Source organism: Mercenaria mercenaria, chromosome 13 (assembly GCF_021730395.1).
Source record: "Mercenaria mercenaria strain notata chromosome 13, MADL_Memer_1, whole genome shotgun sequence".
NCBI classification, from domain to species: Eukaryota; Metazoa; Mollusca; class Bivalvia; order Venerida; family Veneridae; genus Mercenaria; species Mercenaria mercenaria.
The window spans coordinates 32,054,516-32,068,686 of record NC_069373.1 but is presented as its reverse complement, the minus strand read 5'-3'; the positions used below and the strand labels follow the sequence as shown (position 1 = coordinate 32,068,686).

At 35.3% G+C, this 14,171-nt stretch overlaps 1 protein-coding gene across 9 annotated transcripts in view; it reads right to left on the bottom strand.

Moving 5' to 3' along the window:
- The window catches only part of LOC123528992 (tubulin monoglycylase TTLL3-like), a 72,830-nt gene extending 59,127 nt beyond the window's left edge, over positions 1-13,703 (bottom strand). For 3 of the 9 annotated variants that reach the window (XR_008366718.1, XM_045309128.2, XM_045309131.2), the window contains exons 1-2: positions 13,125-13,702; positions 9,990-10,079 (exon numbers count right to left, since the gene is read on the bottom strand). Coding sequence is in view for 7 of the 9 variants with exons in the window: in XM_045309128.2 (XP_045165063.2) it covers positions 9,990-10,079; positions 13,125-13,562 (528 nt within the window). In the remaining 2 variants the exon portion in view is untranslated. Of the gene's footprint in view, positions 1-8,604; positions 8,626-9,989; positions 10,080-13,124 lie in introns of those variants that run through there. The other 6 variants (XM_045309134.2, XM_045309133.2, XM_045309135.2 and 3 more) reach the window with 3 other exon arrangements.
- Between the last annotated feature and the right edge of the window lie 468 nt (positions 13,704-14,171).

Here is a 14,171-nt window from a genome sequence, read left to right as displayed (position 1 = left end):
AGGTGTTTAAATGTACACTGACACAGATTTAGGCAAACTTCCAAACAGAAGTTACTTGCTGAAAATTGCACTACTTAAAGTTGTATATTGTCACATTTACATTGTATATCTGTAAACTTTGCTTATATTACTTTTAAACTGTTCTATAATACGATATCAAAAGCAAAGTGCAAACAGTTTCAGCTATGTATATCTTTAACCTTTTAATTATTTTCAGGGTGGTTGGTTGGAGGGCGAGGTGGGGGAGAATGAAATGTGGCAGTTGGAGGGTTCTGTGTGGCAGCGGTGATGGAATACTAATTAAGCTTTAAGAAACTGAAAGTGATTTTTTTGTGGGAGGAGAGAGTTGGGGGGGGGGGGGGGGGGGGGGGGGGGGGGGAGGTTAATATTTGTGTGACAGACAGACAAAAGGAAAGACACATGCATTATCACATAAAATGTTTGTTTTTTTTCAAAACTGCCATAAAAAAAGGTTAAATGAATGAACAGAATGACACTACAAAACAAGTACAAAAGAGTGAACCAATTTGCTTAAATGTAAATTACTGTAACATTCTGGCCAAGTTTTATGTACATTAGGTACAAAATGTGACCTGTTGAGTGCTGACAATGTTTTCTATGATATGAAGTAATGACCTAACTTTCAACCCTAGATGACCTATTTTATTCTTTACCAAGATTTCATAAAAAAGGCATTCAGACCTGGTTTCTTACAGATCAAACAAAAAATATGGCCCACAGAGTGTTAAAAACGTTTTTCTTAGACTGGATCTAATGACCTAGTTTTGACACAATATGACCTAGTTTCACTGCATTAACGACATCATAACATGAAAACCATTTCATCATCCCTACAAATCATTTAGTTCAGGTGAGCTAAAAGTGAAAAACTGCCTATTTATTCATTAAAACAACTATTGCAATAAAACTTTAACCCTTAGCCTGCTGGCGGCAAGTGATTCTGCCTTTGCGACCAGTGCAGACCAAGATCAGCCTGCACATCCGTGCAGTCTGATCATGGTCTGCACTGTTTGCTATTCAGTCAGTAAATTTTTAGTAAACACCCCTTCAAATGATAAATGATACTGCCCAAATTGGAAGATGGACCAGTCCATTATAGAAATATAGCAGGGTAAGGGTTAAATAATTTCTGATCTTTTTAATTTACAAAATGAAACCAAAATAAAAGTCATGCAACAGCATCACTCTGCAATACTGTACTGAATACATTTTCCCGATCACTCTATTTAATCTAGTTAATCTGGATAAATTTGAACTGTGGATGGACAGATGGATAGAAAGACAAAAAGCATTTGTGCAGGTGAGCAAATTAAAACTGATCAACAATTCCTTCAATATGTGGAAATTTTGTTAATTTTTAATAAAAAAAGATGTTCTAACAATAATACAAATCTTAAAATCTGCTAAATAAATAATCATTTTATAGAATGATGTATTGTAAGCAAGCTTTAACCCACAGAAACAACAAGCAACTTAATAAAAAAAAACCCAAAAGAAACTTAGAGTAACTTAATACACAACCAACAGAAAATTAAAGCAACCTAATAAACAATCAATAGAAACTTAAAGTAACTTAATAAACAACATAATAAACAACTAATAGAAACTTAAAGTAACTTAATAAACAAACAAGAGGGTCATGATGACCCTGGATTGCTCACCTGAGTAATATGAGCTACATGTTTCAAATGTCAAACTGATGATAAAATATTAAGAAAGTCAGTAGGTCACATTCATGGTCAATGAAATTCAGTTTTATGATTTGTGTGCAGAACTGTGTATGTCATCAAAATATCAAGGCTGTACCTTAAAAAAAACAAGAAAGTAGGTCAGTAGGTCAAGGTAACAGTCAAGTGACATCATATTTCTTGGGGTCATCAGGTAATTATAATTAAACAGTCTTGGAAATAGGATCAGATGATTTTTTAAGTATTTTTCCTATATAACTCACATAATAATTAAGTGACCCCAGGGCGGGGCCTCTTTTAACCCCAGGGGCCTAATTTGAACAATTTTGCTAGAGGACTACTAGACAATGCAACATACCAAATATCAAAAGCCTAGGTCGTATGGTTTCAGACAAGAAGATTTTTAAAGCTTTTTCCTATATAAGTCTATATAAAACTTGGGACCCCCAGGGCGGGGCCATATTTCACGCATCTTTTCACCCAAGGGGTACAATTTGAACAATTTTGGTTGAGGACCATAAGACAATGCTACAAACCAAATATCAAAAGTCTAAGTGTTGTTGTTTCAGACAAGAAGATTTTTAAACTTTTTTTCCTATATAAGTCTATGTAAAACTTGGGATCCCCAGGGCGGGGCCATATTTCACCCTTGGGGGATAATTTGAATAATCTTGGTAGAGGACCACTAGATGATGCTACATACCAAATATCAAAGCCCTAGGCCATGTGGTTTTGTACAAGAAGATTTTCAAAGTTTTCCCTATATAAGTCTATATAAACCATGTGACCCCCAGGGCGGGGCCATATTTGACCCAAGGGGGATAATTTGAACAATCTTGGTAGAGGACCACTAGATGATGCTACATACCAAATATCAAAGCCCTAGGCCATGTGGTTTTGTACAAGAAGATTTTCAAAGTTTTCCCTATATAAGTCTATATAAACCATGTGACCCCCAGGGCGGGGCCATATTTGACCCAAGGGGGATAATTTGAACAATCTTGGTAGAGGACCACTAGATGATGCTACATACCAAATATCAAAGCCCTAGGCCATGTGGTTTTGTACTTGTAAGAAGATTTTCAAAGTTTTCCCTATATAAGTCTATATAAACCAGGTGACCCCCGGGGCGGGGCCACATTTTACCCTAGGGGGATAATTTGAACATATTTGGTAGAGGACCACTAGATGTTGCTACACACCAGATATCAAAGCCCTAGGCCCTGTTGTTTTGGACAAGAAGATTTTTAAAGTTTTTCCTTTCGGTTGCCATGGCAACCAGAGTTCTGCATGGAATTCAATTCTTTGAATACAATTGAAAGGGGGCCACCCAAGGATCATTCCTGTGAAGTTTGGTGTAATTCTGCCCAGTGGTTTTCAAGAAGAAGATTTTTTTAGATATTGTTGACGGATGATGCACGACGGACGACGCTGGGCAGACATCAAGCCGTCATAATAGCTTACCTTGTCACTTCGTGACAGGTGAGCTAAAAACAGAAACTAAAAGTAACTTAATAAACAACCAATAGAAACTGAAAGTAATTTAATAAACAGCCAAAAGAAACTTAAAGCAACTTTATAAACAACCAATAGAAACTAAAGCAACTTAATAAACAACCAACAGAAACTGAAAGCAACTTGATAGCTAATAGAAACTTAAAGCAACTTGATAAACAACAAACAGGAAATAAAAGTTACTTAATAAACAACCAATAGAAATTTAAAGCAACTTAATAAACAACCAATAGAAACTAAAAGTAACTTAATTAATAAACAACCATTAGAAACTAAAAGTAACTTAATAAACAACCAAAGGAAACTAAAAGAAACTTTATAAACAATCAATAGAAACTAAAAACCAACCAAAAGAAACTAAAAGTAACTTAATAAACAACCAATAGAAACTTTTGAAACTTCTGAAAGCAACTTAATAAACAACCAATAGAAACTAAAAGTAACTTAAGGTATTAGGCCCATAATAGAGTACCTCCTTTTTAAAGAGTATTCAATTCCTACTATAAACCTACTTTGACTGCAATTTTCAGGGGGGCATAAGTTCAAGCCCTACTGGGACCAAAATTTGTTTTTCCTTATTTTCCTTTTTTTCTAGTAAGTTTTTACTTCTTTCAAGACTTGTTATTGATATATTGTACAAAAGTGGAAAAAAATTCATTTGATAAGCGATTTATTGCTGTTCAAAGTGAATTCACCTCTGAAATAGAAGGGGTAGAGTTAGACATCTTTAAAAATACTGAGTTACATGCGGTAAAAGTTCTTTATTTTGCCTTCATTCTTTAGATTACATATTGTGGAAGAAATGTAGGTAGGTTTTACTTCTGCCCCAAGGTTATTTTTGAATGAAGTGAGCAAAATTTAAAACAGACCCGCAGGATTCAACCTTAATTTTTCAATGTTGGAGTTAGAATTCTGTCTCATTAAATCTGTTTACTTAGAAAAAATTATATTAACAGTTTTATTTTAAGTTTTATAACTGTTTACCAATAGTTTGATGTTTCTTTCATACAAAATAATGGTAAAATAAATTATCCGCAAACGTTTTGGATAATGGCCGTCACTTTGAAATTTGTCACTATTTGAGCTTGAGGAAACACCATAAATTACACAAAATTTATAAAAAAACGGCATGGTACAAGTTTTAAAAAAATTGCAACAAAGTGCACAGCACGGTCAACTGTAAGAATATACCAAGCAAATGCCATTTTTTAAACATTACTATTAGGGGCCTAATACTTAATTAATAAACAACCAACAGAAACTAAAAACCAACCAATAGAAACTAAAAGTAACTTAACAAGTGAATGAAGGATTGCCATGCAATACAAAGTCCCCTACTGGAAGGCACCTAATTTTCTCTACTGCAGTATAACATAATGAACTGATATCTGTCAATGATTTATAAACAATATTGTACTATATATATAATATGTTATAACAAAACACTTGGATTAAAATTTATATATATAAAAACCTACAGTTGTTTTCATATGGCATTTCTTTTTGCCCGATTATCAAACAAGAGGACCATGATGGTCCTGAATCGCTCACCTCTTCCCACATGATCCAGTTTTGAGTATGACGTCGTTTTTTTCTATTATTTGACATAGTGACCTAGTTTTTGAGCTCATGTGACCCAGTTTTGAACGTGACCTAGATATTATAAAGATAAAAATTCTGACCAATTTTCATGAAGATCCATTGAAAAATATGGTCTCTAGAGAGGTCACAAGGTTTTTCTATTATTTGACCTATTAACCTAGTTTTTTAAGGCACGTGACCCAGTTTCAAACTTGACCTAGATATCATCAAGGTGAACATTCTGACCAATTTTCATGAAGATCCATTCAAGGGTATGGCCTCTAGAGAGGTCACAAGGTTTTTCTATTTCAAGACCTACTGACCTAGTTTTTGATCGCAGTTGACCCAGTTTCAAACTTGACCTAGATATCATCAAGATAAACATTCAGACCAACTTTCATACAGATCCCATGAAAAATATGGCCTCTAGAGAGGTCACAGCGTTTTTTCATTATTTGACCTACTGACCTACTTTTTGATGGCACGTGACCCACTTTCGAATTTGACTTAGATATAATCAAGGTGAACATTCTGACCAATTTTTATGGAGATCCATTCACAAGTATGGCCTCTAGAGAGGTCACAAGGTTTTTCTATTTTTAGACCTACTGACCTAGTTTTTGACCGCACATGATCCTGTTTCGAATTTGATCTAGATATCATCAAGATGAACATTCAGACCAACTTTCATGAAGATCCATTGAAAAATATGGCCTTTAGAGAGGTCACAAGGTTTTTCTATTATTTGACCTACTGACCTAGTTTTTGATGGCACGTGACCCAGTTTCAAACTTGACCTAGATATTATCAAGATGAACATTCAGACCAACTTTCATACAGATCCCATGGAAAATATGGCCTCTAGAGAGGTCACAAGGTTTTTCTATTATTTGACCTACTGACCTAGTTTTTGATGGCATGTGACCCACTTTCGAACTTGACTTAGATATCATCAAGGTGAACATTCTGACAAATTTTCATGAAGATTTCATGAAATATATGGCCTCTAGAGAGGTCACAAGGTTTTTCTATTTTTAGACCTACTGTCCTAGTTTTTGACCGCACGTGACCCAGTTTCAAACTTGACCTAGATATCATCAAGATGAACATTCAGACCAACTTTCACACAGATCCCATGAAAAATATGGCCTTTAGAGAGGTCACAAGGTTTTTCTATTATTTGACCTACTGACCTAGTTTTTGAAGGCACGTGACCCAGTTTCGAACTTGACCTAGATATCATCAAGGTGAACGTTCTGACCAACTTTCATGAAGATCTTGTGAAATATATGGCCTCTAGAGAGGTCACAAGGTTTTTCTATTTTTAGACCTACTGACCTAGATTTTGACCGCACGTGACCGAGTTTCGAACTTGACCTAGATATCATCAAGATAAACATTCTGACCAATTTTCATGAAGATCCATTGAAAATTATGGCCTCTAGAGAGGTCACAAGGTTTTTCTATTTTTAGACCTACTGACCTAGTTTTTTAAGGCACGTGACCCAGTTTCAAACTTGACCTAGATATCATCAAGGTGAACATTCTGACCAACTTTCATAAAGATCCCATGAAAAATGTGACCTCTAGAGTGGTCACAAGCAAAAGTTTACGGACGCACGCACGCACGGACGGACGACGGACGACGGACACCGCGCGATCACAAAAGCTCACCTTGTCACTTTGTGACAGGTGAGCTAAAAAGGTGTCATAAGTTATATATAGTAACAACAAACATGACAAAGGGGGGAAAAAAAGTCCACAAGAAACTCTTTACCAGGTAGAGATAGGTCAAAATGCTCCTAAAAATTGGATGTAACATGCATGTTGTACCACAGAAAACTGGTCTCAATTTTTCCCTACGAACAGTAATAAATAAGTCACAATATAATCTATTTATAGTAATAACAAAGGGACGTAATTCTAAATACATGGGTGCCTCACGGTGGTGAACATTTGTGCCAAGTTACATCAAAATCCCTCCATGCATAAAGAAGAAATGCTCGAACAAAGTCTTTCTTGTATTTGACCTTTTGCCCCTATGTGTGACCTTGACCTTAGACCTAAGGACCAGGTTCTTGTGCATGACACTCCGTCTTATGGTGATGAACATTTGTGCCAAGTAATATCAAAATCCCTTTAAGGATTGTTGAGTTACAGACTGGACAGGAAAACAACCCTTTTGGCCTTTGACTTCCAAGTGTGATCTTGTCCTTGCAGCTAAGGGCTCGGGTGTTGCGCACAACACATTGTCTCATCAAAGGGAATATTTGTGCAAATTGATATTCAAATCCTGGTTTGCATGACAAAGTTATTGACCGGACAGGAAAAAGTCCCATTGTCCTTTGATCTCAATGTGTGACCTTGACCTTTAAGCTAGGGTTCTGGGTTTGCGCATGACATGCCGTCTCATCATGGGAAACCTTTATGCCAAGTAATATTAAAATCCCTTAATGGATGGCAGAGTTCTGGACCGGACAGGAAGAAACCCTATTAACCTTTGACCTCCAATTGTGACCTTGACCTTTGAGCTAGGGGTCCGGGTTTTGCACACGACACGTCATACCATCATGGATAACATTTATGCCAAGTAATATTAAAATCCCTTCACAGATGGCATAGTTATTGACCGGACAGGAAAAAAGCCCTGTTGACCTTTGACCTCCAGTTGTGACCTTGACCTTTGAGACAGGTGTCCCGGATTTGCGCATGACACGTTTGAATCATCATGGGAAACATTTTTGCTAAGTTATATTAAAATCCCTTCATGAATGACGGAGTTATGGATCAGACACAAAACAGACCCTTTTCATGCTATGTAAACATTTGACTGCCAAGTGTGACCTTGTCCTTTCAGCTAGGGGTCTGAAAGTTGGCATGACACATCGTCTTATTATGAGGTACAATTGTGCCAAGTAATATTAAAATCCCTTCATGGATGGCATAGTTATGGACCAGACAGGAAAAAAGCCCTGTTGACCTTTGACCTTCAACTGTGACCTTGACCTTTAAGCTAGAGGTCCAGGTGACAGAGTTATGGACCAGACACGAAATTGCAGACGGACGGACGGACAGAATGACGGATGGAAAAGTGCATTCCTATAGTCAACGAAACTTGTTTTCAACCAGTAGGGGACTAATAAACAACCAATAGAAACTTAGAGCAACTAAATAAACAACAAACAGGAACTAAAAGTTACTTAATAAACAACCAATAGAAACCTAAAACAACTTAATAAACAACCAATAGAATCATAAAGTAAAATAATAAACAACTAATAGAATCTAAAAGTAACTTAATAAACAACCAACAGAAACTAAAAGTAACCCAATAAACAACAAAAGGAAACTAAAAATTACTCAATAAACAACCCACAGAAAGTAAATGGAACTTAAGAAAAAAAAACACACAGAAACTTCCACTTACAAGTACCTTAATAAACAACCAATAGAAACTAAAAGTAACTTAATAAACAACCTAAATAAACTAAAAGTAACTCAATAAACAACTCAAAGAACCTAAAAGTAACTCAATAAACAACCGAAAGAAAGTGAAAGTAACTCAATAAACAACCAAAAGAAACTAAAAGTAATTCAATGAACAAAAAAAGCAAAAACAATTTGAACTTCTGTTTTTCTCTCTCCTCTAACTGCAATATATAAGATACCTTTTTGAGACAAAAAAAAAGAACACCTGTATACAGACCAGAATATAAAATGAAAATATTTAAAGTCCAACAAAAAACAATAAAAATACAATAAAATACAATAAAAAAATCAACTAAAACATCTCAAATACCTTATACAGTGCTAAACACAACTGAAAAATATAGAAATATACTATATAGTGCTGTATCAACAAAATGCAAACCAGCTGCTGATTTAGTTCATTTCATAAAATTATAAAATTCAGTTCATTTTATGCCGATTCGCAAAACATAAAATTTTGTGATCAATTTCAACCCGGGACATGAACTTGTTGCAAAGTCTACAACATAAAGTTATATAATATACAGTTTTAGTATTGCATAACATTATCTAATGGTTTAATATTTGATCATTACTATATTTGTATTTTCATATTGGATTGTATTAGGTCAAGACTTTAGCCAGTCAATTAGGAACTTTTGGTTAGTCTACTTAAGCTTTCAGCTAGTCTATCAAGGATTTTAGCTTGTCTCTTAAGGCTTTTTAGCTTAGTCTGTAAAGGACTTTCAGCTAGTCTTAAAAAGACTTCAAGCATTTCTATCAAGGGCTTTTAGCTAGTCTATAAAGGACTTTTAGCTAGTCTATAAAGGACTTTTAGCTAGTCTATTAAGGACTTCTGGCAATTCTTTAATGGGCTTTCAGCTAGTCTAATAAAGACTTTTAACAATTTATCAAAGGCAATTTAGCAATTCTTTAAGGGCTTTTAACTCGTCTATAAAGGACTTTAAGCCAGTCTATTAAAAAAAAGACTTCTAGCAATTCTATCAAAGGATTTTAGCTAGTCTATTAAAGACGTCTGGCAATTCTTTAATGGGATTTCAGCTAGTCTAATAAAGACTTTGAGCGATCCTATCAGAGGCTTTTAGCTAGACAATTCTTTTAAGGGCTTTTAACTAATCTATTAAGGACTTTAAACCAGTCTTTCAAGGACTTTGAGCCACTCTATTAAGGACTTTGAGCTAGTCTATTAAGGACTTTTAGCCAAGGGTTTAGAGCTAGTCTATCAAGTGCTTTAAGCTAGTCTATAAAGGGTCTTGAGCTAGTCTATCAAGGGTTCTGAGCTAGTCTACTAATACCTTTGAGCTAATATATCAAGAACTTTGAGCTAGTCTATTAAGTGATTTAAGCTAGTCTACTAATACCTTTGAGCTAGTCTATCCAGGACTTTTAAGGGCTTTGGGTCAATCTATTAAGGACTTTGAGCTAGTCTATTAAAAGACTTTAGCTAGTCTACTTATACCTTTGAGTTAGTCTATCAAGGACTTTGAGCTAGTCTTTTAATGGCTTTGAGCTGGTCTGTTAAGGGATTTGAGCTAGTCTATCTGTTTTGAGTGGGTAAGGGTTACGTTATTGTGATTTCCTGAATTTATGCAACCATGCAATCCAAGAATTTGTTCCCCTAAAATGGTAACATTCCAGTATCATCCATAATCTGTTTAAAAGCTAGATCATGTAGTTTTTATTTGTACTGTATACCTTAAATCCTTTTTCTTTCAGTTTTCTGTACTGGCTCAGAGGTGACAAACGACCAGAGTTGTTGTTGAAAGAATATCCTGCTTTCTCAATCTGGAAAAACACAAAAACGGATTATAACCAAGGCTGTAGTACACTGATATTTCTGTCATAACTAAAACATTTTTACTACAGTCTTTACAAAGATCAGTCTTGGATGTTTGGTTACATACTTACATACACGGTAATACACATTCATAGTAATATCTGCTGTGAAGAGTCATCAAAATCAGACCAGAAGTTAGAAAGGGAAGAATTTATATGTTTTCATAATTAAAATTATCAAAGTACAATAACTCCTGAAGGCCACTATAGAATAACTGCAAGATAATCATCCATAATTTTCTGAAAAGAAGAAGGGGGATGATTTTGATTTCTAATAATAGATGACTCAAAATAATGAGCCAAAATTTAAAGATAAAATATACCAGGTAATCAAAAACAAACTACACCTAAGACAAAGTTATAGCACCACTGACAAAACCTGACATGACCTTTGACCCCTAATGTGATCTTGACCTTTACGATTTTTAACAATATCGCTCCATCTGTTTTAAATGATTTAATTCATATTCATGATTCTGGTTACAATTTTAGGTATTCCAACCTACTAGAAGTTCCCCGGGTAACAACAACAACTAGGTATGGTAAACAAAGCTTCAGATATGCCGCTCCAGTTCTGTGGAACTCGCTCCCAGAAAATTTTAATTACAGTCGACATTGTATTAAGAGACCACCCAAGGGACTGCTAAGAAGTGGTCTCTTAATGGAATGGTCGCTTAATGAATTTCAGTCAAATGAAAAGAAAAGTTATTTTTAACTGTTAATGTAACTGTATTTATTATGAACATACATGTATGGTTTCAAAATCTGTTTTAACATCGTGAACACTTTTCCAAGTCCACAAACCGTGAAAATCATGGCTAGATTGTTTGTCAGTTTGACTGATACAAAGGTTAATTGCATTCAGTCACGTGCAAAACGTACTCTCTAATTACATAGATGAAGAAATGCCCGGTAGAATTTTGGTACCCAGTCGCTTAATAGATATTTTGTCGATTATTTTACCTGTCGGGACTACATTTATGTGGTCGCTAGTCGCTTAATAAAAAAGTCGTTTAATGGAATGAATTTATGTACTGAAAACGTTCGGGAGGAATTTTGACCGGTCGTTTAATACGAAAATCGCTTAATAGAGGTGGTCGCAAGTACGATGTCGACTGTAGTTTTAATCAATTTAAAAGCTTAATTGCACACTGGAATGGTCAAGACTGCAAATGTTCAATGTGCAAACATACTAAGCAGCTTGTTCCGCAGGACTGGATGGCATCTCTTTTCATTACACCCAACCAGTTAGTTTTTGCTTTGTTTAGCTGTTTTTGTTGCATGCCTTGTCCCTCATAGTTTGCTACAATTAGTATGTGTACTAAAATGCTTCTTTTGTGTAGTTGACATAGTTTTATGCTTTTTTCTCCATGCTTAGTTGCTTTAGTTACTTGCTGTGCTTTTTGCATTGTGTTGTCAATACTTGTCTTGCTTTGCATGCTTTAGCTACTTTTTGTATACCTTGTTTCCTTGTGTAGTCGACTTATATCCATGTTTAGCTGCTTTAGCTGGTTTCTTTGTTTTGTTGCTTTAGTTGCACACTTTTCTTTCTATTATTTTTATGTAATAATTTGCATGCTTTTTATGTTCTCTATGTGCTATTGTCATTATTACATCTTATTTTCATGCTATGTTTTATGTGCTACTGTGAAGGAGCTGCTGCTCAGTTCATTTCAGATCTGATCTGAGGTGATATTCTCGTTTAGCATATTTTTCATTCAGCTTTTTGCGCCAGTTTAGTCTTTCAGTATTTTATTTCATGTTTATCTTAAGCAGTTCTTAGGCTTTTGGTCAAGAGCAGCAGGTCTTTCACAGGTTTAACTTCATGTTGTACTGCTACATGTAATTTTGTATAACCCTATCTCTTATTTTACAGTTTGCTTACTATATATTTTAACTGGTTATCTTTGTTATATATAGTCGGTTAAAAAGCGCCTGTCGCTTATGTTGTATTGTTTCTCTGTCTTGCCGACTTAAAATAAAATTTATCTTATCTTAGCTTTGCCGTGTGGCAAAAACAGAAATATTTTTGCCAAATAAAACAAGTCTTGCCTATATCACTCATCAGAGTTTCAAACCTGTTTAACAAGAAGCATTTCTTGACTTACATTAGTAAACAAGTACTAACTAGAAAACTGATTTTGTCTGAAATGTTTGCAACAAAGTTTTACTAAGTTAATAGGTAACAAGTTAAAGCATAGCAAAAGTTCCTTCCTTCTAGGGCACATAGAAATATATAATGACCATCTTGTAAAATTTTGATTGCAGTGTCACGTTTAAGCGCCCCGGGGCGTTACATTTTGCACCAAGGGTGCATTTACTTCTGTACCAAAATACAAAAAACTAAGATTTTGAAAAAGAACTATGCTGTTTTCTGCTGCCTAAAAAATGGCAAGTCCGCTATTTCCAAAGTATTTACCCTTACGTAAATTGTAAAATCAGAAAATCAACAAAGTAAATCAGATACCACTTTCAGTTGAGTAAATACGGTAATTAAGGAACACTGGCTATACACATTGACCAGTCCATGTCCATATGCCAGATTTAGTAATATATAATCTGTGGAGCGTGTTCAGCCAGAAAGTCGCCTCAATTAGGAAAGAATAATTTAAACGTCAGAGGTTATTTCTAAGGTCACAGAGTTTCGAGAGAAGGAACAATAATGGCAACACAATTTTGTATTCTTTTCCTTCATCATTTATTTTCTTAGTACTGCGGAAAGAGCATCAAAGTGGCTATCTTGGGTAGAATGCACTTTAGTGGTCACAGGAAGTTTACTATGAGCATGCGCAGTAAGTTGGGGTGTGGGGCAAAGCTGAAAGCGAGCTAGGGTGTGGGGGCAGCAGCCACAAAACGTATTCATTTAAAAATAAAGATATTCCTTATAACTTATTAATTTTTAAGACATTTTTAAACTACTATTTTTATAGGGACCGCTAAAGTGCAAGTGCTCCAGCTATCTCTTTAACTCACTGAAATTTAGATTTAACTTACAAGTTTCTTTTGCTTTTCCAAATGTTGCTGTTGTCTTGCCATAAAATCTGTTCCCATATTCTCAACAATTTTGGCACTGGTAGAACTAACTTTTGGCCGGAAGGTAAAGACATTGTCATCCAACATCACTGAAGGCTGCTTGCTCATTGCGATAGGTTTAAGCACTTCTCTACCAGAATGTTTCAACAACTTTTTTGTTTCATCAGATTCTTTGGAATCTGCAAAAAAACCTTTATTCACTTTCGTAAATAGTGTGTTTTCATCTGTTGAAATTGGTGCTAACTGCACTTTTGACCTGGTAGTGGTATCATTCATATAATGTGGAGTGCCGCTTGAAGCTGCTTGCTCAAATCGACGGGCTGCAATTTTTCGACTTGCAGAGCTAATGCGGGGAACGAATTTCGTATCTCCTACCGCATTATGCTTGTGTTTCCCCATCTAAAAGCACAGCAAGAGCCATATTCAAACGGAAATCTCTCTTTTTATTACATTTTGTCAAATTTAACCTGAATGACATTTGGCGTACTTCGTAACTATGGAGCGGCCATGTTGTTTTTCCGAATGGGTTTCGGTAATGTCCGGTTGAGTGACGACACTTCGTCTCGTACATGACGGAAAAATATGTACCTTAATCGTTGATTTCCGGGTATTTCCGTAAAGTTTCAACGGTGGGCATAAGAAAGAAAAACTGTTACAAATATGCAATACCGTGGGTAACAGAAATCTAAATTTAAGAATTTAAGAGTAGGTTAAAGGTCAGTAATTCAAATCCTTCTTTGTTTCATATAAAAAACGACAACTTCAGATCGTCTTTACGTATCTTCAGAGAACATCACTTTTTCCTACACCTATTTTTTATGGAAGTTCTATCAAAAATTAACGAAAAAATGAAAAGAAAAAATGTAGTTGCTAGTGAAATGCCAGTCAGTTGTGGTCTGCTACCCTAAAAATGGCGCATATTTGCTCTTGTCCGCGCAATAAACACCTACTTCCAGGACACTCATGAGATATCCTCTATTTATGTATCAGTACCATGTTTTCATGAGG